Source organism: Asparagus officinalis, chromosome 8 (assembly GCF_001876935.1).
Source record: "Asparagus officinalis chromosome 8, Aspof.V1, whole genome shotgun sequence".
NCBI classification, from domain to species: domain Eukaryota; kingdom Viridiplantae; phylum Streptophyta; class Magnoliopsida; order Asparagales; family Asparagaceae; genus Asparagus; species Asparagus officinalis.
The window spans coordinates 7365510-7389685 of NC_033801.1; the positions used below are offsets into that span (position 1 = coordinate 7365510).

The 24176-nt window shown below is 40.3% G+C and overlaps 3 protein-coding genes across 3 annotated transcripts in view; 2 read left to right on the forward strand and 1 right to left on the reverse strand.

Moving 5' to 3' along the window:
• LOC109851325 (oligopeptide transporter 7-like) overlaps window positions 1-2543 on the forward strand; it is an 11578-nt gene extending 9035 nt beyond the window's left edge. Inside the window, 3 exon segments of the mRNA XM_020421397.1 lie at window positions 678-933; window positions 1021-1203; window positions 1786-2543. Coding sequence (XP_020276986.1) covers window positions 678-933; window positions 1021-1203; window positions 1786-2403 — 1057 coding nt within the window. The 3' untranslated portion in view covers window positions 2404-2543.
• Window positions 2286-8046, reverse strand: LOC109820783 (U-box domain-containing protein 44-like). The gene is made up of 6 exons (XM_020386981.1): window positions 6314-8046; window positions 5947-6233; window positions 5859-5863; window positions 4735-5222; window positions 2925-3944; window positions 2286-2399 (listed from the first exon to the last, which is right to left on the reverse strand). Exons 1-5 carry the CDS (start codon window positions 7508-7510, stop codon window positions 2946-2948), a joined length of 2976 nt encoding a protein of 991 aa, XP_020242570.1. The 5' UTR covers window positions 7511-8046; the 3' UTR covers window positions 2286-2399; window positions 2925-2945.
• On the forward strand, window positions 19087-23851 carry LOC109820785 (protein HOTHEAD). Its single transcript, XM_020386982.1, is given in 8 exon segments — window positions 19087-19168; window positions 19825-19895; window positions 19898-20135; window positions 21367-21702; window positions 22265-22375; window positions 22378-22447; window positions 22449-22638; window positions 23253-23851. Coding segments are annotated over 8 exon segments (1668 nt in total). The 3' UTR covers window positions 23823-23851.

A 24176-nucleotide genomic window follows, 5' to 3' on the forward strand; every position in this document is an offset into this window, starting at 1 on the left:
GGAGAAATAACTCTGTTTGGATAACTGAATATCCCGGTGCTAATAAAAAAAGTAGGAACAATAAGTGACTCTTCTAATACATAAGGTGTATCTACAAATTATTACTAGGATTAAATGTGGATAGAACCCCTGCGGTATTGATTTTTGAACTTACTACACCTCTTTTATTTTATTCTTGCAAATAGACTCTTTGAGTGAAAATCTTTTGTTTCTCTTACCCTCAGAAAATTTGTTGTTTGACAAATAGAACCCCTGAGGGGAGAAATAACTCTGTTTGGATAACTGAATATCCCGGTGCTAATAAAAAAAGTAGGAACAATAAGTGACTCTTCTAATACATAAGGTGTATCTACAAATTATTACTAGGATTAAATGTGGATAGAACCCCTGCGGTATTGATTTTTGAACTTACTACACCTCTTTTATTTTATTCTTGCAAATAGACTCTTTGAGTGAAAATCTTTTGTTTCTCTTACCCTCAGAAAATTTGTTGTTTGACAAATAGAACCCCTGAGGGTAAACAAATAAAAAAAATCACTCAGGGCGAATATCTGCAAAAATAAAACTACCAGGTTAGTGAGTTCTAAATTTTGCTTACTACAGGGGACTATCCGCAGTGAAGGATTATTTCTAAGAAATATACGAACAAATTTGAGGCGCTTTTGGATGTGTACCAGAGAAATATGGCAGCTGAGCAAGTCGGCTTTCCAGGAGAAGAAGATGGATGTGCACACGAGGCTGATGAGCAGATACAATCAGGTTCCTGAGTGGTGGTTCATCTGCATCCTTGTGGCCAACATTGCGCTCACAATCTTTGTGTGTGAGTACTATAATGATCAGCTTCAGCTTCCATGGTGGGGTGTTTTGCTCGCATGCGCCCTCGCCATTTTCTTCACTCTTCCTATTGGGATAATCACAGCAACCACAAATCAGGTATTTTTTTTCTTAATAATAAAATTTTTGAAATTATGGTGCAGAACTAGAGTTAACTGTCTTTAATTGTATGAAACAAATAAGCAGACACCAGGACTGAACATAATCACAGAGTACATCATGGGATACTTGTATCCTGGCAGGCCAGTTGCCAACATGTGCTTTAAGGTTTATGGGTATATCAGTATGAGTCAGGCATTGACATTTCTGCAAGATTTCAAGCTTGGGCACTACATGAAGATACCCCCGAGGACGATGTTCATGGCTCAGGTCAGTGTGCCTACAAACAATCTAAATTTTTTACAGGAATTCAAAACAACCACGACAACAACAAAGTTTTTCTAAAATTTTTTTGGGGTTGGTTACATTAACCTTCTCTTCCACTCAGTTCTGACAATCTCCTCCACTAAGTTAATCATTATCATATCCTTCTTAAAGACTTCTAACCAAGTTCTATTAACTATTAAGTCTATTTGTAGTTTTGTACTCCTCCTTTCTCTATTAAATATAATACTATCAGTTATTCTAATTAGTATACCTAATAGCTTGCATAGCATGTGACTAGACCATTTCAAAAGATTCTCTTATTTTATCCTTAATAAGTCATATGACTCATTTCTTATCCTACCTCTTCGAATATATTCAGTTACCCATTGTAACATACTTATTTTTGATACATTTACTTTTTTCCACGTGTCTGCTCTTAATTTCCGACATAAACAATTAGAGTGTTATAGGTCGTCGTATAGAATTTTACACTTCCATTTCCAAAAAAATTCTATAATAACATAGGATTTCAGAAGCACTCCTTGAAGATACTAATTCTTAATCACTGTGAACAAAAATGGTCAGGTTGTAGGAACATTGATAGCAGCGATAGTTTACCTCGGAACAGCGTGGTGGCTGATGGACTCAGTCTCCAACATCTGCAACACCGAGCTCCTCCCCTCCGACAGCCCATGGACATGCCCAGCCGACCACGTCTTCTATGATGCCTCCGTCATCTGGGGCCTCATTGGGCCCCGCCGCATCTTCGGAGACTTCGGCACCTACTCTGCCGTCAACTGGTTCTTTCTCGCTGGTGCCATCGCCCCTCTCCTTGTCTTTCTCGCTCACAGAGCTTTTCCATCTCACAACTGGATTAAACTCATCAATGCGCCTATTCTCATCGGAGCAACTGGCCAAATGCCACCGGCGACAGCTGTGAATTATACAAGTTGGATTATTATTGGATTCTTGTCGGGGTTTGTTGTGTATAGATATCGAAGGGATTGGTGGCAGAGGCATAATTACTTGTTGTCGGGGGCTTTGGATGCAGGGCTCGCATTCATGGGGGTGATGCTGTACTTGTTCCTGGGGTTGGAGAACATCAGTTTGAACTGGTGGGGAAACGACTTGGATGGATGCCCTTTGGCTTCTTGTCCTACTGCTCCTGGGATTGTTGTAGATGGTTGCCCAGTTTCATTCTGAAACGATAATTGTTTGTACATGTATTTGTGATGTTAATAATTCATAACAGGAGAACATTGATAAACAATATTTGCATGAACTTTCCCAACATATTGTACATTATTCTTTTACAGTTATTTCTGTACTGGAATATTTTCTCATGGCTCATGTAAAAGAAAGGAGCTAAATGGCTCTCTCCACTCGCAAGTGAAAATTATTCGATGTCGCTAGATTTTTTTTCCTTTCTACAAATCTGTTGCATGCAAGCAATCTGTACAACATGATACAAAACAATGTTTGAAATTCAGGATAAAAGTTTCTGAATACTTTACATATGCACTTACTCGGCAATATCATATGAGCACACAGTGTTATGTACATGCTCACACACACAAACCGAGGGCGAAAACCAGGAGAAGAGGGGCGCCGGGGGCGTGCGGTGGGGGGGGGGTGTTAATGCCACTGATAATCCATGAGAGCTAGACTCAACCAAGAACTAGCTTCCACTAGTTAAACTATAAAATTTTTGCAATTGAACTAACCTGTGCTTTCATCAGATGTATCTAAAAGTAGGAAGACTGATCATGAAGCACATCCAAATGGGCAAGTACCCGGGCTGCCAAAGCTCGGATTTTCCTACTTCCTCTCTGAGCTATGTCAACTAGAGGCATCTGTGCTGAAGCACCATACATTTTCTTGTGCTCCTCCAACTGGAAAATCTTCTCCAAGACTCGCAGAGCCTTTTCCTGCAGATTAGTGTCATGAGAAGTCAAGAGACGTATTACTGGCCCGATTCCTTCTGATGCCGAAATTACTCTTCTGCCTCTTTCCAGCATTTCACCCTCCAGTAGAGTTGCCAGTGCCTTCAAAGAAGCTTCACATACAGTATGATCTTCCTCTCCTAGCAATCTCACTAATGGCTTCACTGCATCAGCCTCCAACAGACAAAACGAAGTCTCCACTGAACAAACACCCAAGTGAACTGCACAACCTAATTCAGGTGGAGTTGAGCAGCAGAAGAAGAATTTTGGTTTATCTATGGGCCTGCTAAGAGAAAGCGAGCTCTCCGAAAATTGAGCTAAGCATGTCGCTGCATATATTTTTGTCAAAGCAGTGCCAGACCCCAACAGCTGAACAAGCATTGGGATCACCCCAGCCTCAGCTGCCCTCCTCTGAGACTCATGGTTTGTCGACACAGTGAAGAAACATAAAGCTCCTACAGCATTCTCCAGAATTGGATTCTTTAGTAACCCAACAAGTCTAACATCGGTCAGAAATGTAATAATGCTTTTAAGTGCCTTTGCATCAAGAAGCCACTGCGTGAATTTATCATATCCTGCAGGAAGTTTTGATATAATGCCCATTGCAGCAGCTATTTCTTCCTCATCATTAGATGTTTCAATGATCGATGATAAGGCTTTCAAGAAACTCTGACCCGCATCAGCTGTAAATAAACTATCATCTCCACCTTCCATTAAGCACGACAGCAACTTCACAGCACTTGCCCTTAAGATAAGATCAGTGTGCTCACAAAGTGGTATCAGTACTCGAATTGCCGAGAACTGCATTGCGGGGAACAAAACCAGTAAATAGCTGATAATATTCTTCATATTAAGTTTTAAATATCAGTAAATAGCCTTCGCACTCAAAAGTGCTAGAATGTAGGAGAGATTCAGACTAAAATATTCAAGATTATGAATTAGTGCTTGACAACCAAAAGGATGCTGAAGAAGAGGGTAGCTATATTATCCTAATTGTTCATATATGGCACCTCTCGTATCAGTCAGCCACTTGACCATCTAGCGGGTTCATCAGATTCTTAGACGACGGTTAGTTGAGTGAGTTTACAATGTGTGTATGCAGTACAAAAGGTGACCATATTACATAAGGATGATTTCATATCAGGGTTGTATGTATAACATAGTGTTACAATGGTTTCCTGAGAAAAAAGCATACTACTCATGTAGTTTCTAGTAACTATGTTCATGCAGTGTAAGACCTATAAAGTTGTCTCGCTCCTTTGAACTAGAAGTGGACAGCTAAGAAACATAAATTTATTAAGCTACATCACAATTAGTATAAGAACATCATTTGTATTGTATCAACATCTGAACCTAGTATTAACATTATCCATGACTTGAGTGTTCACAATACTTTCAGATGTCTTCCATGACATACATCAATCAATCAGAAACCAATATCCACGAACATAAATTTAATCCTTGTAAGTAAAAAACAACGATTACAACGAGAACAGAGCCTATAGTCAAATCTCAAGGTTACAAATGAGTAGAACAAGTTTAGAAATCAGTCAATCATATAGGAAAAAGGAATTTTCGTGTGAAAGCTTACCTGTCTTAACCTAGTTCTCATGTCTTTGGATGATGGAAGTTGGCCCAAGGCATAAAATGTTTGGAGAATGCTGCACTGTATATTGGGCCCTGTCGAGATAATTAAGGAGAAAAGCCAGGAGATATCATCATCAGATTCTAGAAATCCCAGGGATTCATCATCTTCAACAGTTGGTACTGATTTGGCAATATTCATGATAGTAACAGCCACCAATTCCTGTAGAACAGAAGATGTTGAATCGTGAGGGCGTAAAAGGTCCATAAATTGATGAACTGCCCTTTTACGGATCATCTGTAAACCATTCTGGTGTAAGCTTGAGAGGCTTTGTAGGGCTTTAACAGCCATAATTTTTATATCTCTATCCCCATGTGAGACCAAATGCAGAAGTGGTTCAAGTGCGCCATCTCGAAACAGGTCGGCTTTACTGTGATCTGTCAGCTCCATCTCAGCCAAAGTTGCTACCATGACCTTCTTTATGTCACCTGATCCTGGTGATTTTAAATCAACACAATCAAGAAATTAAGCAATCGATATGCGTGCCATTCTGCCAACCCTCACATATAAAAAAAAGGAAACGTTTTTCAGACCCTAAACCAATGTAAGTGCTAACTCTTGTGAAACTTCGGCTAAACTAAAATCTCTTTCAGCCTAAATGCTTCCATATTAGAAATGTTTTCTCATATTAACTACTAAAATTTTAAGCTAGGGAGGCTCTATAATATCTTATCTATGTGTCAGACACAGCAAAAACATTTTCTTAGAATGAAGTATCAGGAGGCTAAAACATGCATCATCAAAAGGTTTTACAATATCTACATCTATGTTTTTAACATAATGTATGAAACATATCAGGTCTCGTTCATTTCAGAGTCAAAAAAGCTTTCTTGTATCTACCAGGATTTTCCCCAATCATAATTGTTATAAAAATGGAAATGTATAATTCTACATAATAACTCATGCAAACAGTTAAAGCTCAATACTCCTCAGACTGTGTCCTACATATAATCAGAAATACGGCAATATTCACTGTTTAGTGACAAATGAAGATCAACGATTGATTCCAATTCTGCAGACATGGCGTGATTACTTTACGAGAAATTGGTGGGGATCAGTTGGAAAGCTACCTTTTCTGTTAGTAACCATCATCATTGTTCAAAGTGACTTATAAGAACTAGGTAGTTCTAATACAATATGAGAAAAATCAACAACAACACTACAACATCATAGCAGCTAAACTTAGCTAAGAAATATAGAAGAGCATCAAGAAATGATAGAGTTCCCAACAGCTCTGTTGCATCAGTGGCAGCTTGATTGTTATCACCGTTTGAAATCGTCACCAAGAGAAGAATGCAGCCATGAACCCTGCCAATACTGTCTCTAACCATCTCACATCTTGACATTTCTAAAAGCAATGCCACTGCTAATTTACGTTCTTCACTCCTTCGTGCTAGGGAGCGCACAATGGATTCAACAGAATTTTCAACATCAGCAATTAGTTCCTGCAAGCAAACTGCACCAATCTCATTCCTCATTCCTCAAACTACAAAATCAGATGTTCTTTTCGTTGAAATAAATTTACCTTAATGCCATCATTGTCTTTCGCCAAGGCGCTGAGGATGGACAGGACAAGATGCCTAATCAATCGATTACTCTTGGCAAGAAGCCCAACAAGAATCTTCAAACAATTCTCCAATACAACATACTCTCTATAAGACTCTTTCTCTTCGCATAGATCTTGAAGCTGGCCAAGGCCTTTGACCATCTCTTCCTCATCAGCAGACCCAAGAATCGATTTAATTGATGCAATTCTAATAATGGCATTCCTATCCTTCCACTCTTCAATACTCTTCCTTAAGGTGATATTGGGCCGGAGAACAGTGTTACTCAAAGTTGTCACAGTTAACGGGCAAGTAGTGTTTCCATCAGCAATCCACTTGGTGATGGCTAACCTCTCAAAGGTCTGTCCTGATGATATTTCAACAGGATCTTCCATTATCTCCCCCGTTATAGGGCAATAGAATGATTGCAGAGGGTCTAGCGCACGTCTCCCTAACGCATCCCTCTTCCTACTGTAATTAAACTCCTTCTCCCTTAAAGACAAGGTAGCATCGGCCTTTTCAAGTAGGGCTACAATTTGCTCCATCTGAACTGCCTCAGTCAACTCTTTCTCTTTGCTCTTTCGCGCATTAGCCACTTCTTCCTTGAACTCCCCAAGCTCTCTCGTTAATACCAATGGTTCTTTTGAGACCCCAATCGCATCGGCAATGAGCGTTAGCAAGCTGTTTGCATATGAACGGGTGAAATTCCGTTCCTGGATGCCCAAATCAATCTCATTTAGAACTTCCTCCTCGGCTGCCGTCGTCCGAAATTCAAACAGCAACAATTCCTTGCTCAGTCCTTCTGTATCGTCAGCTGCACCATTCATTGAACAAAGGAGGCTCAGGGCTTGGCCTATTTCCTTTGAAATTGCCTCGAGTTGTGGTTTCAAGATTCTCTGGCAGTTGATGAGGAGATAGACTCTGCTGCGATTTCCACAGCAGTCTTCGGCAAGTGACTTGGCTAGCTTCGTTTGCTGGCTAATGATTCCAATTGCAATATCTATGTCATCATGATGATCATGATGCTTCTTGTTTATTTCTTCTAGTATGTCAATGATTTTTCCCAAGCAAGTAGATAACTGAGAGAAGCTCTTTCTTCCAATTACCACATCCTTTGCTGAACAGATGGTACCGGAGATTTCGTCAATGACGAGAGAGATGGGCTCGGTCGCCATCATCTCCGAAGGCCACAGAAGGTATCTCCAAATGGGGTTATTGTATTGATCAGGAGGAAGAAGAAGATGATGCTCATGATGATTGTTGGTGGACTTTCTCTTCAGGTTTTAGGAAGAGAAAAGGTCAAATTGGTACTAACAACCACTGAACGGGACTGAGTCAAAACATCTGGAATGGATCATCAGATAAAATAAGCTTGTGAATCCGGCTGTCATCATCAGAAGTAATACTGAATTTGGTGATTGTTGGGTAAGCCTTAAACATTTTCTCTGAGTGGCATTTCCTCAAACAGCTTCAGTGCATTCCGAGTTTCGAAAAGAAATTAAGCTCCCTGCTGAGCTCTCCAGAAACCCTACTCCATAAAGGAACACATAGCCGCCCTGCCCGTGATATGATACTCTACTTTCCGAATTATTTTCTTCTCCTTGCCCCCTCTCTTTAAGGCTGTGCAATCAATCGGTCTGTTCCATTTTTGATCAAATTTAGCTAAACCGAACCGAAGCGATTCAAGTCAATTCGGTTCGGTTTGTTCGGTTTTTACTTAGGTACAAATGTTATGTCCAAATTCAATTTCACATCTAATCTATTGACGAAGAAAGAAGTCTCTTATACTTCAATTTATTAAAATTCATAAACTATTAAATGCTGCTGAATATTAGACGTAGAAATTAAAAAAAATCATATTCCTATCAAAGATTCCATAAATTTTTTTAGAGAAAACTTGCATAAAGAATTAAAGTGATCTCAATCTAATAGACAAAGTAAATAAAAAAATATGTAATAACTTGGATGTTGAGTATAGTTTGTGAACACGTGGGCCATAACTTTGAGCAGCAAATGTGTTTTCAATTGGGAAAGTGATCACGTGAATATGGGGGACCACACATGATTAGATTGGCTGGCAAAAGATGAGTGTGTGAGTTGATATGGCAAGTAGGGACCACATGCATGATGTTAACGCGTGAAGAGATGAAGATCAAGCGGACAGAAGAAGGCTCACCCGAATACCCGGTAGAAGCTTATAAATACCTATTGGTTCTTCCTAGGGTTTGTGTGCAATTAAGGTGGGAGTTTTTTGTTTGCGGCTAGGGCGTGAAAAGGAGGTGCGGCTGATTCTTCCTTTTGGCGGCTGAAGAGAGAGGGTGAAAAGAAAGCTTTTGGGCGGCGTGCAAGCAAAGCAGAGGGAGAAAAACAGATTGTTTTTTTGGCTGTTTTGAAGAGTTATTTGCAGCGTCCTTTAGGTTTTAGTATCCCTTTTGTGAGTTTGGTTGGAGGAGTAGATCAATTTGGAGGCCCGTTTAGGACTTCGTTGGTGATAAAGGTGGGATCTTTTGGTAAAGACTCTATCTTTCAGTTTTGGATCTATTCTTTGTTCGTTGGTGCGTAAGATGTCGGGGAAAGAAGGTGCTTCGGGAGTCGAGGGTGGTTCTTCTGGCGTGAAGACTATTCAGAGTTTGAATATCCACTCTATGAAGATAGATGTGGAGAAATTTAATGGCACAAACAACTTTGGATTATGGAGATGCGAGGTTTTGGATGCGCTGAACGCGCAGAATTTGGAGGATACATTGGAGTTAGATGGCAAGCCAGATGAGATTGAAGAGAAGGTTTGGAAGAAGATGAATCGAACGGCGTGTGGTGTGATTAGGTCTTGTTTGACTCAAGATCTAAAATATGATGTGATGAATGAGACTTCTGCGAAGAAGATTTGGGAGATTCTCGAAAGCAAGTATTTGACCAAGAGTGTGGAAAATCGCTTGCATTTGAAGAGGAGACTTTATCGTTTCCAGTTGAAGAAGGGAACCTCCATTAGAGATCACATGAACCACTACACAAAGCTTCTTGCGGATTTGGCGAATGTGGATGTCAAGATTGAAGATGAGGACAAGGCGTTGCTGTTGTTGAGTTCCTTGCCCGACGAGGAATATGAGACCTTCGTCCTTACTCTTATTAATGGGAAGGCATCCCTTTCGTATAGTGAGGTCATTGCTGCACTTGTGAATTATCAGCTTCGAAAGAAGGATAAGGAGGCTTCGGTTGAGCCGGTAGCGGAGGCGTTGGTCGCAAGAGGGAAGGGTCCAAACCGAAAGAATTGGAAGTCACAGTCTAGAGTAGGAAAAGATCAGTGTGCTTGGTGCAAGGAGACTGGTCATTGGAAGAAAGACTGCCCAAAGCTCGACGAATGGATGAAGAATAAGCAGAAGGGGAAAGGGAAGCAGCCATCATCAGAAGCAAATATCGTATCGGATGGTAATAATTCTGACTCTTCTATTTATTCGCTTTCTATCAGTCCTACAGATAGCTATTCGGAGGAATCTGAATGGATGTTGGATAGTGGTGCGACCTATCATGTGTGCCCTAGAAGAGAATGGTTCTCCAGTTTTGAGAAGCTGGTGGATAGTGGTGTGGTGTACATGGCTGATAACCGTGCATGCCAGATCCTTGGGATAGGAAGAATTCGCATAAAGATGTTTGACGGGACTGTTAGATCCTTGGGATAGGAAGAATTCACATAAAAATATTTGACGGGACGGTTAGGGAGACGATGTGAGATATGTTCCTTCTTTGAGGAAGAACTTGATCTCGATTGGAGCTTTGGTTGGAGAGGGTCTGAAGGTTCGTGTTGAGGACATGGTTCTCGAGATTGCGAGAGACTCTCGTATTTTGATGAAGGGCGTCAGGAGCAATAACCTGTATTACTTGACTGGAGGTATAGTGGCAGGTGGAGAGCTGACGACTTCTGTTGATTCGACTAGACTGCGGCATTTGGGGCTTGGCCATTCCAGTATTGATTCCTCGCATAGATTGGAAGAGGGTGCGAAGACCTGCAGTTTGAAGTCCAGTGAACATGTTGATGTGAGCAAGAAGACCGAGGTGAAGTGTGGCACCTCTATTCACCGTGCTAAGGGTCGTTCTGGAGGAGTTCACGTGGATGTTTGGGGGCCTTCCAAGGGGGCATCATTGGGAGGTAATAGGCGTTTGGTTTTCTTTGTTGGTGGCTGTTCTAGGCGTGTTTGGGTTGCAACCAAATCCCCATTGGTGAAAGTCCTAGTAGTCTCTAACAGATTGAAGAAGTGTGTAATGGACAGAAAGGTGAAGGTACTCCATTCTGGTGGGAGGTACAAGATGGACCTGTTTCTGTATTGGAGCCGAGCTCACGGCATTTCGAGACACTTCGTTGGAAAGGAAATCTTGGGGCAGCTAGATAGGGTGACAAATTTGGAAGACCGTGCCTTGCTGGAGGAGGATCGGTGTTTGTGGTCAAGCAATGGTCTGCAGAAGAGTTTCTGGACAGAGGCTTCGATATATTTGGGTCATCCTATTAAAGAGTTGTCAACTGCTGTGATTGGAGGTAAAACTTCATTAGAAGATAGGTCTGGTAGTGTCACTTTGGTTGAGGCTTCGATGAGGAAGCCAATTGACTCTCAGCAGGTGGAGAGTTTTGGACAGACCTTAGATGTATCGCAGCGGGTGGAGATTGATGCTACTCCATATTGGGTGAAGATTACTCCAGATCATTCTGCATTGGTTGGGATTCCAGCTGAGGTGACACAGCGTGGAAGTCATTTGGATTCGGATGCAGATGATGAGTTAGGTTTTGACTCGAGTGCAGCTGATAGATACAGTTTGGATATGACCATTGGTTCACCTCAGGTGGAGGTGTTTGAGACCATTGGAGGTGCTATCAGACGCAGAGTAGATGATATTGGAGAAGGGTTGCGAACTCTTCTATTGGATTGAGGTCGTTCGCGGCCATTTGGGTGAACTACGTTCGGCTTGATTCCTTGGGCAAGAGGATACGTAGGCAGTCTTATGATGCAGCCGGGTTAGATTTTGATGGGGGTGAGATCGATTTGGTGAGTTGATACTGACATTTGGAGAGTGTTTGCATTCTCATTTGGGTTCTCGACTTGTTATGGATTGAGTCTGTTGTCGTGAATTATTCCACGGTGTACTGGACACAACAAGTGAGACATTTGGTTTGGTTAGTGTCGGCTCAGTTTTGAGAAAACTTCGCCGAGGTGGAGAATTGTGAACACGTGGGCCATAACTTTGAGCAGCAATTTCTTTTCTTTTCTTTGGTGGCTGCGGCAGGGCATGCAAGAGCGGCTTTTGGTGAAAGGCGCAGTGCAGAGAGGGAAGAAAATCGGCTGAGAGAGTGTGGGAACTGTCTCGGGTTTTGTGAAGAGAGAAAAAGTATTTGGAGGCTGACCTTTTCTTGTGAAGAAAAGCAAGGAGCCTATTTGAGGGTTTAGATTGTGAGAGTTGTAAACCCATTGTATTCTTTTTCTCTTTAATAGTAGATCTCCCTCTCCTTGCCCCGTGGACGTAGGCAGTTTGCCGAACCACGTAAAATTGGTTGTTTGAGTTTGTGGCCATTGTAATAGTTTTAGAATCCCTCGACGCGCAGTCCTAGAGCTGACGAGAGGAAGAGCAAATATCCCACTTTGATGGGATATTAGGCTTTCAGATTCTTGTTCCCTTTGAGAAACAAGAATTCTTATCGATCTTTCTCTCTTATTGTGCACCAGAAACTCTGCCGAAATTTCCGCTGCGCACAACATAGTTTCTATAAAATTATAAGTCTGATCCAAAGAGAAGTCGGATCCAAAAATGTATCAATCGAGGAGAAAAATCAGGAAAATGTTAGAATCAACATTATGATTTAAGTTTCTTACCTCCAAAGTGAATTGGTCCAAAATAGAAGAAGCGAATATGCAATAGAGAGGAATAGAGAACTAAAGATAATGAAGAACCCTAGAATTAGAGAGGACACTATTGTCGGGGTATTTTATCGCTATCAGGTCGCGTGAGAGAAAAATATATCAAGCTGCAGAGAAGTAACTCTATATGAACTATAATGGGTCGGCTTTAAGCTGATGTAAATAGTAATTAGAATGGGTAATACAATTCGGTCAGTTTGGATTTAAAAAAAAAACTAACCCGACCCCAACCGAACTCTAATAAAAACTGAACCGAACTGTTAAATTTCGGCCGGCCGATTCAGTTGGTTTGATCGGTTTGAACCCCTGCCTCTCTTTCTCTCTCTCTCTATCTGTTCCCTACCTCTCTTTCTCTCTCTGTATCTGTTTCTTTTTTTTTCTTTTTTCTTTCTTTCTTTTTGGGATCATGTTTCTTTTGATGGATAGGGTTCAATCAAGTAGGTCCAGAGAAAACTATTTCTGGGCCTTGTTGACATTTATTAAAGCCCAATTACGGCGAGGCATATTTATAGTGGAGAGCCCTAGGCCTAACAGCCTCTGTTGCTGACCAAGGGTCCATTTGTTCAGCTGGGTGATACGAGGGAGAAATCATATGCTCATATGTGTTCTACTACCATTTTTAAGTCAATGTAATCCGTATATAAAATTATAAGCTATGATTTTTCCATAGATAAAAAGTGAATAAGTTAATCCAGATAAATCCATGTATAATGTGATTTTAAAAACTTAATGACATATGTATATGACGACCATCGCCACAAGTCTAATCAAACAATTTAAAGAAATGTTCTTTTTCTAGAGAAAAAGAAGTTTAAAAAAAATGATCCACCGCTGGTGACTCGGATGGTTGAGAGGTTCTAATATAACTCCCACGATCTTGAGTTCGATTCTCAGTTAGCTAGGTTATCAAAAAAATTGAAATAAATGCTACCAAATGATCCTTTTTAAAGAAAAATGCTTGCATTGGAAGAGACGAGAGAAATCCTTAATTAAAACAAAAATGTCGAGTTTAAAATTGAAAATTAGCATACATTTTACAAATTTGCGGTTCACTAACGAAAATTATAGATTCAAAAATTGTACCTTAGCCTTACAAACATTGAAATCATAGCGCTGTAGAAGAAGGATACACGAGTGATATTGGTTCGGCTCATCTCTAAGGAGTAGTAAATCCTAAGCGATATGAGCCAAGCCAATATCGTTCATGTCTTCTTCTTCTTCTTCTTCTTCTTCTTGATCTCCATCTTCTTTCTTTTCTTTTTGATGTTAAGAGTAGAGCCTTAAGAGGGGACACATATATATATAGCACTATAAGAAGAGAGGAATCAAACATTTCTCTATATTCCAAGAGAATAAAGATAAGAATTCTACCAGCTACTGTAAGCCGATAGTCCTAAAAGATTAGTTAGATATAGGAACAAATTAAGTCATTTCCTTAGATCCGGGGATCTCAATCTTGGACCTTAGAGCTAACGTACAAACTTCTAAGTCACCGAAAGCTCGGGGTTGTACCTCAAATTAGATTGAATAATGTTAAACATGTACGTTAGTCTAAAGACCGCTGTTATTTTATTGGTGAATGGGAGATTTTAAAATTAAGAAAGTTGTCACGGACACTTTGTTATCCACCAAATCTCGCCATAACATGAGCAGTTGGTCGTTGATCCTAGCCGATTATTACGTATTTGTACCTTTTATGAATTATTTTATTCATTATTTATTCCTTTCATTTTTTTTATAATTAATGTAAATGTAGATGATCCACTAAAAGCTTGACTGGGAACCCCAGATACAGCTAACATTTGGAACACTACCAAAAAATCCAACAAAGATGAGTTGGGACTGCAGCTCTGGGAATCAGGTTGCTGCTGAGAAGTTGTCATCCACCTCTGCTTCATTATGTGTTTGGGCAATATTTTTCATGCCCAAGTTGATAGCCGCCTTGTGGAGCTTGGGACCTGACCTGCTAGCAGAGGAGCCTGTCCAAAATAAAACAAATCTTGCCACGTTAGCAGCAATATGGGATGGGAGAGCTTCAGTGCCATTAAAGATGAAATTGTTACGACAGTTCCATATGCACCAACAGAGACACGGGAGCAAAACCTTCCAGATAATAGCAAGATCTTGACTGCAAGATGAACTGAAGTTGGGGGATATCATATCCTCCAAATTATGTGGCCATGCTGTTGATGGGACTTGGGGAAGGAGAGAAGACCTTACAAGTGATGAGAAACCACATTTCACAAACAGGTGGTCATGGGATTCGTTTGCATCATTACAGAGAGGGCAAATTGGATTTCCAGGCCATCCTTTGAGCACCAGGTTATCCCTAGTGTTCAGTTTGTATTTACTAGCAATCCAAAAGAATATTTTTACCTCTAGAGGTATGGGAGAAGCCCATATGAATCTGCAGTGTCGGGAGATGACTCCTCCTGTGGTGATGAGGATATAGAAGGATTTAACAGTATATGTACCTGATGGATGATAGGGCCAGAGGAGCTTGTCATGGTTGTAGTGGCCAGAGATGGAGAATTGAGAGAGATGGTTAAGGAGAGCGGAGATTTCGTTCCTTACTTCCTGTGAAATGCCTCTTCTTTTAAGAAGCATAGATCCTTGTGAGAGAATATTGCAGGTCTTGGAGAAAGCAAGGTGATGAGCTCTTGGGAATAGGCTACTGAGGGAATTGGCACCAGACCATTTGTCTTCCCAGAACCTACATGTTTTACCAGCCCCAATTCTCCACCGAACGTGGCTGAAGAAGGGAAGGCAGATAGACTGCAGATCTTGGATGAATCTGGAGGCTGAGCCCTTAAGAGGATGAACCAGTGGATTTGCTTTGTCTTTAGAGTACAAGGAGAAGATTACTTTGCTAACAGGGGAGTTATCATCCATAATCTTCCAGATCCATTTGGAAAGGAGTGCTAAGTTAAAGGAGGAAATATCTTTAACCCCAAGACCTCCTTCTTTCTTGGTTTTACAAACTGTTTTCCAATTGATAAGGCACTTAATCTTTGAAGATTGATTCTGTCCACTCCAAAGGAAATTCCTTCTCAATCTGTCTATAGCTTTAGTGAGCCAGACAGGCAATTTGAAAAAAAGACATGTAATATAATGGAAGAGAGGAGAGTACTGAGTTGAGCAAAGTAAGTCTCCCACCTAAAGAAAGCGATTTATTCTTCCATAATGCCAGTTTTTTGGAGAATGAGTCCAAAATAGGTTGCCATTCTCTTCTCGAAAGAGAGCCTTTCTTCAGAGGAAGGCCGAGGTAGGAAAAAGGAAGAGATCCCACTGAGCAGTTAAAAATGCTAGCCAGACGCGCTCCCTTATGAGGAATATTACCTAAGTAGAAGAGGCTCGTTTTGGAGTGGTTAACTTTGAGACCTGAAATGTTGGCAAAGATCAAAAGAACTACCTTGAGGGTAGCTATGTCTGATTGAGATGCTTTTGAGAAAATGATGGTGTCGTCAGTAAATTGCAACAGTCTGATATGATTTAAGTCTCCTTTAAGGTTGAGACTAGAGAAATCTCCCGATTCTGCACTTTTCTTAATCATTTTGCTAAGGACATCCACGACCAACAGAAAAAGCATAGGTGAAAGAGGGTCACCCTGCTTAAGACCACGATGGCACTAAAAGAATTTGGTTGGAGAGCCGTTGACCAAAACTGCTGATTTGGAAGAGGAAAGGATATTTTGAATCCATGAACACCACAGAGCACTGAAACCTCTAGCTCTGAGGAGATTCAATAAAAAGTTCCAGTTAACACAGTCAAAGGCTTTTAAAAAATCAATTTTGATGGCACATATCTCCTTTTTACCGGATGAATAGAAATTTATCATCTCGTGAGCCAAGAGAATGGAATCCAGTGTTGATTTCCCACTTTGAAATGCAGCCTGAGACTTATCAACAAGGGAAGGGATGAAAATTTTGAGCCTGTTAGCCAAAACTTTTGTGAAGATCTTACAAGTGCTGTTAAGAATGCTAATAGGCCTGAAGTCAGATGGGGAATTTGCACCCTCTTTCTTGGGGATGAGACAGACGTATGAAAAGTTAATGTTGTGGAGAAGTGAAGGGTGGAAATAGAGGGATTGAATGAAGGAGATAATATCAAGATGAATTGAGGACCAGAACTTTTGATAGAACAGGAGGGGAAGACCGTCTGGACCTGGGGATTTCTCAGGATGCAGGTCAAAAACAGCGGTTTTGATTTCTAGAGGGGAAAAGGGGGTGTCCAGAGATGAGAGATCTAGGCTGGTATCAGGGTATAGGGAGCTCCAATTGATGGACAGTCTAGGATCTGGATGTTTGCGGAAGAGATCAGAAAAATAGTCAAAGAAAGCTGACTTCATGTCAATATCAGAAGAAATAATAGTGTTATTGATGAGGAGATGTGGAATAAAATTTTTCCTCCTATGATATGATGCAGTTCTATGAAAGAAAGCTGTGTTATTATCTCCCTCTTTCAACCATTGAATTCTAGATCTCTGCCTCCACTTGGTTTCTTCTGCCTTAGCAAGATGATGAATATCCTCCTTAACTTTGAGTCTAAGAAGAGATTCTTGGTTGGAAAGAACTCTGGACTCCTCTATAGAATTGATGTAGTTTAGGGTGGTCATGGCTTTAGAGAGAGCTTGATTGAGAGAGCCAAGAGAAGATTTTTTCCACCATTTTATTCTTTTCTTTATGAATTTCAGCTTAAGAGGCAGGGCCGCAGGGGGATCTGCTGTTCATTATTAGAGGAGAATGATTTCCAACAAGATTGGATGAAAGGAATAAAGGAGGGGAAGGATAGCCAAAACTTTTCGAACCTGAAAGGAGGAGGTTGAAAGGATGAGGTGGTGTCCAAAATGATGGGACAGTGATCAGAGCATGGAGGCTGAAAACCGTATTGAGTAAGGAGGGGGAAGTGAGCTTCGAAGTCTAAAGAGACAAAGAACCTATCAAGCCTTGCTTGAACAGGGACATGTTTCGTATTTGTTTAATATCCACTGGGCTTTAAGCTTAATCAACCTTTGGACCAAGTTAGTGTTAAGGTTTAGCACTATATGATATGATATGATGATCGTGTTAATACGAGGTTGAGGGATTGAGAGAGTTAGAGTGATCGATTTCTCTTGTAATCTTCTCCCTCATACATAATGAGTTTTTCGTAGCGTGTCCTATGGATATAAGTCGAACTTAATCGAATCACGTAAATCTCAGTATCCTTACTTCGTCTTAATTGCTATTCTTTCTATCTCGTGAGCATATGTTTTTGATCTCCCGGTTGTGGGCATTGGAATCGGGGGAAAGATTATCCCTATAGCTAGCACTAAAAATGCATGTGTCATAGTTTTAACATTGTAACTAAACAAAGGTCCTAAATATAAACCCAAGAAATTAACCAACTTTTACTCCGGTCTATCACTGGAGTTCCCTCATGAAAAAGATACTATCGTTTTGTTTTCCTTTTTTTTATTTTTTTATTTTTCCTAATCGAGACAATCACCTAGCAATATTGTTTTTATAGATTGCGATATATAACCTAAAGTATCATCATTACTCTAGCAACAACGACTAACTCACCCCCCAAAAAAAAACTAGAATGAGCAGATATTAATTGACTTGATAACGAAGCTTCATTGAAAAGGACATGCATGCTCACGAGAATTGGAATCCTTTTGAGCCGGCGTAAAGTACTGACATTTTAAAGGGGGAAAAAATAAAGGGGGGAAAAGAAAGAGAAATCCAGGATTTGAAAATAAGAGGGAAAAGCAAAGAAACAGATATCAACCGAACTGAGTCATTTTGAATGTTGTTTTCGCACTTAAAAATTATTTCTAAAGATATGTGAGGGTTTCTTTTTGTTATGCGAAATTATTTCTCTTAAGATTATGTTAGAGTTTCTTTTTGAAAAGTTACAATATAAGGTCAAGCAAATAATTAAGGGGCCAGTTGCAATCTAGGCTCTGTTTGGCAATTCCAATTTAAACTAGTAGTTTGGCGGAACAAAATCAGTTCAAATCTAGGCCCCAGTTTAATTGGACAAAAACTGAACTGGGACCTAAATTAGTTTTATTAGGACAATTTTTTTTAGCTTTAAGCTAGTTCTAGACTTGATCCACTCGGTTCATAACTGAACTAGCTAGCTTAGACCTATGAAGCACGGACACGCATAACATAAAGCCGTGTCGTGTCGTGTCCGTGTCAGACACACGTGTCGAACACACGTATCTTATGTATTTTTTAGGATTTGCCTCGTGTCGGCGTGTTGGATGGTCGTGTCGGATCCGTGTACGTGCTACATAGGCTTAGACTATTGAGAGAGTTGAGAAACCGACCCTCGTATATTTATGAACCTAACTTCAGGCTGCAAGACTTTATCCCAGCTACAATATCTTCTGGTACACATTTTCACTATTGGGCCCTTTAGTGCAAAAGTTTCTAGTTGAAATGCGCTAGATTTCTCATCTACTACCCTTAAACAAGCAATGATCTCCTAATTTACTGCCCCTGCAAGCTCTAGAGGGTGCTAAATCCCCTCGTTTCCCTCTTAAAGTAGTCCGCATGCTCATTTCATGTGAGGGTTGGTGCTCAAAAGTCTAAGCCATTTCCTTTATATGAATGAATTTAGTGGCCACTTAATTTTATTGGTGAGATTGTAATTAAGAAGCTTCACATTAGCAACGAGTACGCTCACAAACTTGTGCTGACCATAAGTCTACCTAACCAAGTCAAGGTCAGTCAAAAGTTGTAGCTTGTCCAGTTTGCGCTATAAATAGTTCTCTTGCGAATTCGTGATATATATTAGAATACAAGGGTTAAATTCTTTCTCTTGTGGTTTTTTTTTTAATATTTTTACAGCAGTGAATAGTGATGGGGCCTTTCTCATGGAGATGGATTGCGGTAGTTCTTACTAGTGTTCTTTCTCTTCCTTTCATCTCCTACTCAGAGCAAGGTGCTTCTTATTTCTCGTTTTTTACAACTAATTTAAGCAAGAAATAAATACTCTAGCTCGCGCATAATCTATATAATTTTCCTATGAAATCATTCATGGTACTATATTTCTAAAGAAACCAAGGCTCCAACTGCAGTAATTGCTTATATATTAAATCATACATTTAAGAAAAGAACCATCATGAACCAGCCATAATTGTTAGTTTCTTGCTTCAATATATATATTTTTTATATGCCATAAAAATATTACAAACTATAACAATTGCCCGCAAATGGAGAAGAACATGGGGAAAAAAGAAATCATATAGCCATATTGGGAGCTTTCTATTGGAAGTCACATACAATGAAACAGAACATAATTCATGTTTTAGTGTATTTATACTTTAAGAATTGATGATTGCACTAGAACAATATTTTAATTAAATTGATATCTATATAGTACTTGCACTGATTTAGAAATTGTAATGTTTTGATCTTTCCCACTTATATGGTTCCCTACGGGGATTTCTTTTACATGAAGACTAAAGAAATTAAGCATCAAAATTGCAAATCTAGAATTGATCATCATCAATAATCCACCTATTATAAGTTTATAACTTAACCGTTCTACAACTAAACTCAAAAATGTCATTCTTAATTCCCTCCATGCATACATAGCGCCAAACTACTCCTTTCTCCACGACGCCACCCGATCCCCCTCCGTCTCCTACTACGACTACATCGTCATCGGCGGGGCGGCGGAACCGCCGGCTGCCCTCTCGCCGCCACCCTTTCGGAGCACTCCACCGTCCTCCTCCTCGAGCGGGGTGGGTCCCCCTACGGCAACGGGAACATAACAAACCTTGCCTCCTTCGCCTCCACCCTCGCCGACTCCTCCCCTTCCTCCCCCTCGCAACGCTTTGTCTCCACTGACGGTGTCATCAATGCTCGAGCTCGCGTTCTTGGCGGCGGTAGCTGCATCAATGCAGGTACGTACATGGCTAGCTAAAACTAAATGGAATCAAATCCAACACAGAGATATATGTTCGTATTTGTATTTGTTAAAAAAATCTTCAGCTTCGAATCCGAATATCTCCTCTGAAGTTTTCTCAAATGCGAGTATCTTTCGAATATTCATGTATATCAAAGTATATTTATATTGGATTAATAATTTATTCTTCATAAATATTAGAAATACTATAATTAATTTGTTCCTAATTTATTGAGAAGGCATGGATTTTATTTGATTAAAGATGCTTTTATCTTTTAGGTGCTAATTTTTAAATGTCGACGTTGAAATTCATATTCCGTTATGATATCTGTAATTTGAATGTTGGGGTGGAAAACAAAATGTGCGCCTTTTTTAAGCCTTTCAATATAATATATATGAGGGGTCAAAAATATATATGACATCTGTATATGTGTAGTCGTACACATTACGAGGGACCAAATTCTAACCAAGAAAATTTCTAAACAAACTCATTCACAAATTTTTTTTTAAATCGGTCCCCTTGAGTTTTTTTTTTATAAAAAAATATCTATTTTTTTAATCCGGTTCCTAAATAGTCGGGGTTATCAACTCTGACTATTTAGTGCATAGAATGTTAGGGTTTAGGGTTGTAATTTGGGTTTTACAACCTCCTAAATAGTCGGGGTTGACAACGCCGACTATTTAGAAACCGGATTAAAAAAAATTGACTCACTTTCTCGCCACGATGCTGACGTGACGAGAAAGTGGGTCGATTTTTGTAAAAAAAAACTCAAATGGGTCGATTTTTAAAATAAAAAATATGAATGAGTTTATTTAAAAAATTTCTTCAATTTTAAACAAATAGTTAACAATCAAAGGAATTGAATATACATCTCATCGGTTCTAATTGATTATGAAATTTAATTATTTTAGATGAACTATCAAATTGATCAATACAGCTAGCTGACTATATAGGAACCGGATTAAAAAAATTGACTCACTTTCTCGCCACGATGCTGTCATGACGAGAAAGTGAGTTGATTTTTGTAAAAAAAACTCAAAGGGGTCGATTTTTAAAATAAAAAATGTGAATGAGTTTATTTAAAAAATTTCTTCAATTCTAAACAAATAGTTAACAATCAAAGGAATTGAATATACATCTCATCGGTTCTAATTGATTATGAAATTTAATTATTTTAGATGAACTATCAAATTGATCAATACAGCTAGCTGAATAATTACGCACGCAGGCTTCTACACAAGAGCGAGCCGAAGCTACATTCAAAATGCCGGATGGGATGGGATTTTGGCCGGAGAAGCATACCGTTGGGTGGAGAGGGTGGTGGCGTTCAGGCCGGAGATGAGGAGGTGGCAGTCGGCGGTGAGGGACGGGCTGTTGGAGTCGGGGGTCAGGCCGTACAACGGGTTCACGTACGAGCATTTGTATGGGACGAAGGTCGGGGGCACGATTTTCGATGCGGAGGGGCGGCGTCATACGGCGGCGGATCTGTTGCAGTACGCGAGGCCGCAGGCGATTACTGTGCTCCTGCACGCCACTGTGTCGAGGATTTTGTTCAGGCAAGAAGGTGGCTCTCTCGTACCCTACATATCAAATAATTTTTCAAAACGATAAATGTGAAATTAACTTTTTTATGGACTTATATTCTTGAAAGCGCAAAGATATATGGGAAGAATTTTTTTTTTTAGTCTTATTAACTTTTTGTTAAGAAATTTGTGTTTTTGCCTTAGCTTGTTACGTATTAACTTTCTGTCACGGAGACCTCCTAGTACACTGGTTAGAAAAAGTAATAATATTATAGTTTATGTGGCAAATAGATCTAGGGGTAGACCTAAAAAAAACTTGATTGGAAGCGGTTAAAAATGATGCAATAATGATTACCAAAAGTGTAGATGATCGATCCATAATAGAATAGAATGGAAAAGTATGATTCATGCAGCCAATCCTAAGCATCTACTGTCGTTGCTGTAATAAGTATTATCTAAAAGGGAACAACATATTTCTATTATTTGAGATTGATACAGAATGCCTATCGGTGCAGGCCACAATTTCAATATAGTAATGTTATGCGCATTAAGGATTATTTATGTATGTCATGCTACATCTAATCTGACCCAAACCCGTTGCAGGCACAACAAAACCAAGTGCCTACGGCCTGCTCTTCACCGACAGCTTCGGCACAGTCCACAGAGCATACCTCAACCCAGGACCCAACAACGAGATCATACTCTCCGCAGGCGCAATGGGCAGCCCCCACCTCCTAATGCTGAGCGGCATCGGCCCAGCCGCGCACCTAAGCTCCCTCGGCATCGACGTCGTCGTCGACCAGCCGATGGTTGGTAGAGGAATGTCCGATAACCCCATGAACGCCATATTTGTTCCGTCGCCGTCGCCTGTCGAGGTTTCTCTTATACAGGTTGTAGGAATTACGAGGCTGGGGGCGTATATTGAGGCTGCCAGTGTGACTGCGCAGGGGAGGAATCTTGGAATGTTTTCTCCGCAGGTTCGTTTATAATGCTATCATTTATTCTCATTTGTGTATTTTTAGTGGTTTATGTTGTCACGAGAAATTTTCTATTGATCCTGTTTTGCACTGATTTAAGGATTATTACATGTTAGAACACTATGTGTCTCATGAATGTACTGCGCTGAATACTTATTTCTATATGATTTTGTTCTCATTAGGAGTAACTTCTAATCTCTGCAAACGCATTCATTTCTTACATAAATCTTTAGTGTACATTCACATCTTATTCTACACTCTTATTTTTATTAAGTTTATTTTCTGTACATGCTATTTTTTTTACTTGTCCTACATTCCGACTCATAAATACCTAAATTTTAGATGGAGTTGTTTGAGAGTAGCAATGAATTTTTGCTGACTCTTTCACCGAAGAAAATAGAATAAAACAATGATATAGTAGCATGCATGCTCGCCTTGCGGCGGTAAAAGCATCATATACAATCGAATATAAACTCCAAAACTCCAATTAAAGATAACGAGATACTATTCACAAAATGATCATTAATGTATGCATGCATATCCGATCGCAGGTTTATTTTCTTTTGTTGCCTGAAAATTGAGATGATCAAATTGTTTGCAACTTTCTGTCGCAGACTGGGCAACTGTACTCGCTGCCTCCGAAAGAAAGAACACCCGAAGCCATCGCAAAAGCCACAGAAATCATGAACAACCTCGCAGAATCCTCGTTCAGAGGCGGCTTCATCCTCGAAAAAATCCTCGGCCCCCTCTCCACCGGCTACCTTGAGCTCAGAAACACCGACCCGCACGAAACCCCCTCGGTCACCTTCAACTACTTCAAAGAACCCCAGGACCTCCGAAGATGCGTCGACGGGCTCAAAACCATCGAAGGCGTGGTAAATTCCCGCGCCTTCTCAAGGTTTCGGTACCCGTTCGTGTCACTGCAAGCTCTGATCAACATGACGATGCATTTCCCGGTGAACTTCCGTCCGAGGCACGACAACGATTCGATGTCTTTGGAGCAGTATTGCAGGGACACCGTGATGACTATTTGGCATTACCATGGAGGTTGTCATGTTGGTGGGGTTGTTGATGCTGATTACAGAGTCGTCGGTGTTGACGGGCTTAGAGTTGTTGATGGCTCTACTTTCAATTTTACTCCCGGGACCAATCCTCAAGCCACGGTCATGATGCTCGGAAGGTAATCTATAACTTTGGTTCTCACGTTCCATTTATTTTCAATGAGAATCAACCAAAAGCTCATAAGTGAAGTTATTTTGCTTTCCCCCCCGCCTCCCCCCCCAGGGTACATGAGATTAAGATTCCAAAGGAGAGGTCGAGGAGAAATGAGGCAAGAGCATAAAGGATGATGAGTTCACGTCGAAGCTTTTTCGGTTTAGCGGTCTTTAAACAAACGTCAAGCGTACCTACGACGATTCTTTAGGGTGTTCATTTCAGAAAATGATGAAAATGAAAAAGAAACCCAAGTCGGTTTAATTCCAAGCCTAGTTACGTAGATGGAAGATTGTGGAAATGTGGCATCTGTTTCCAGGTCTAGT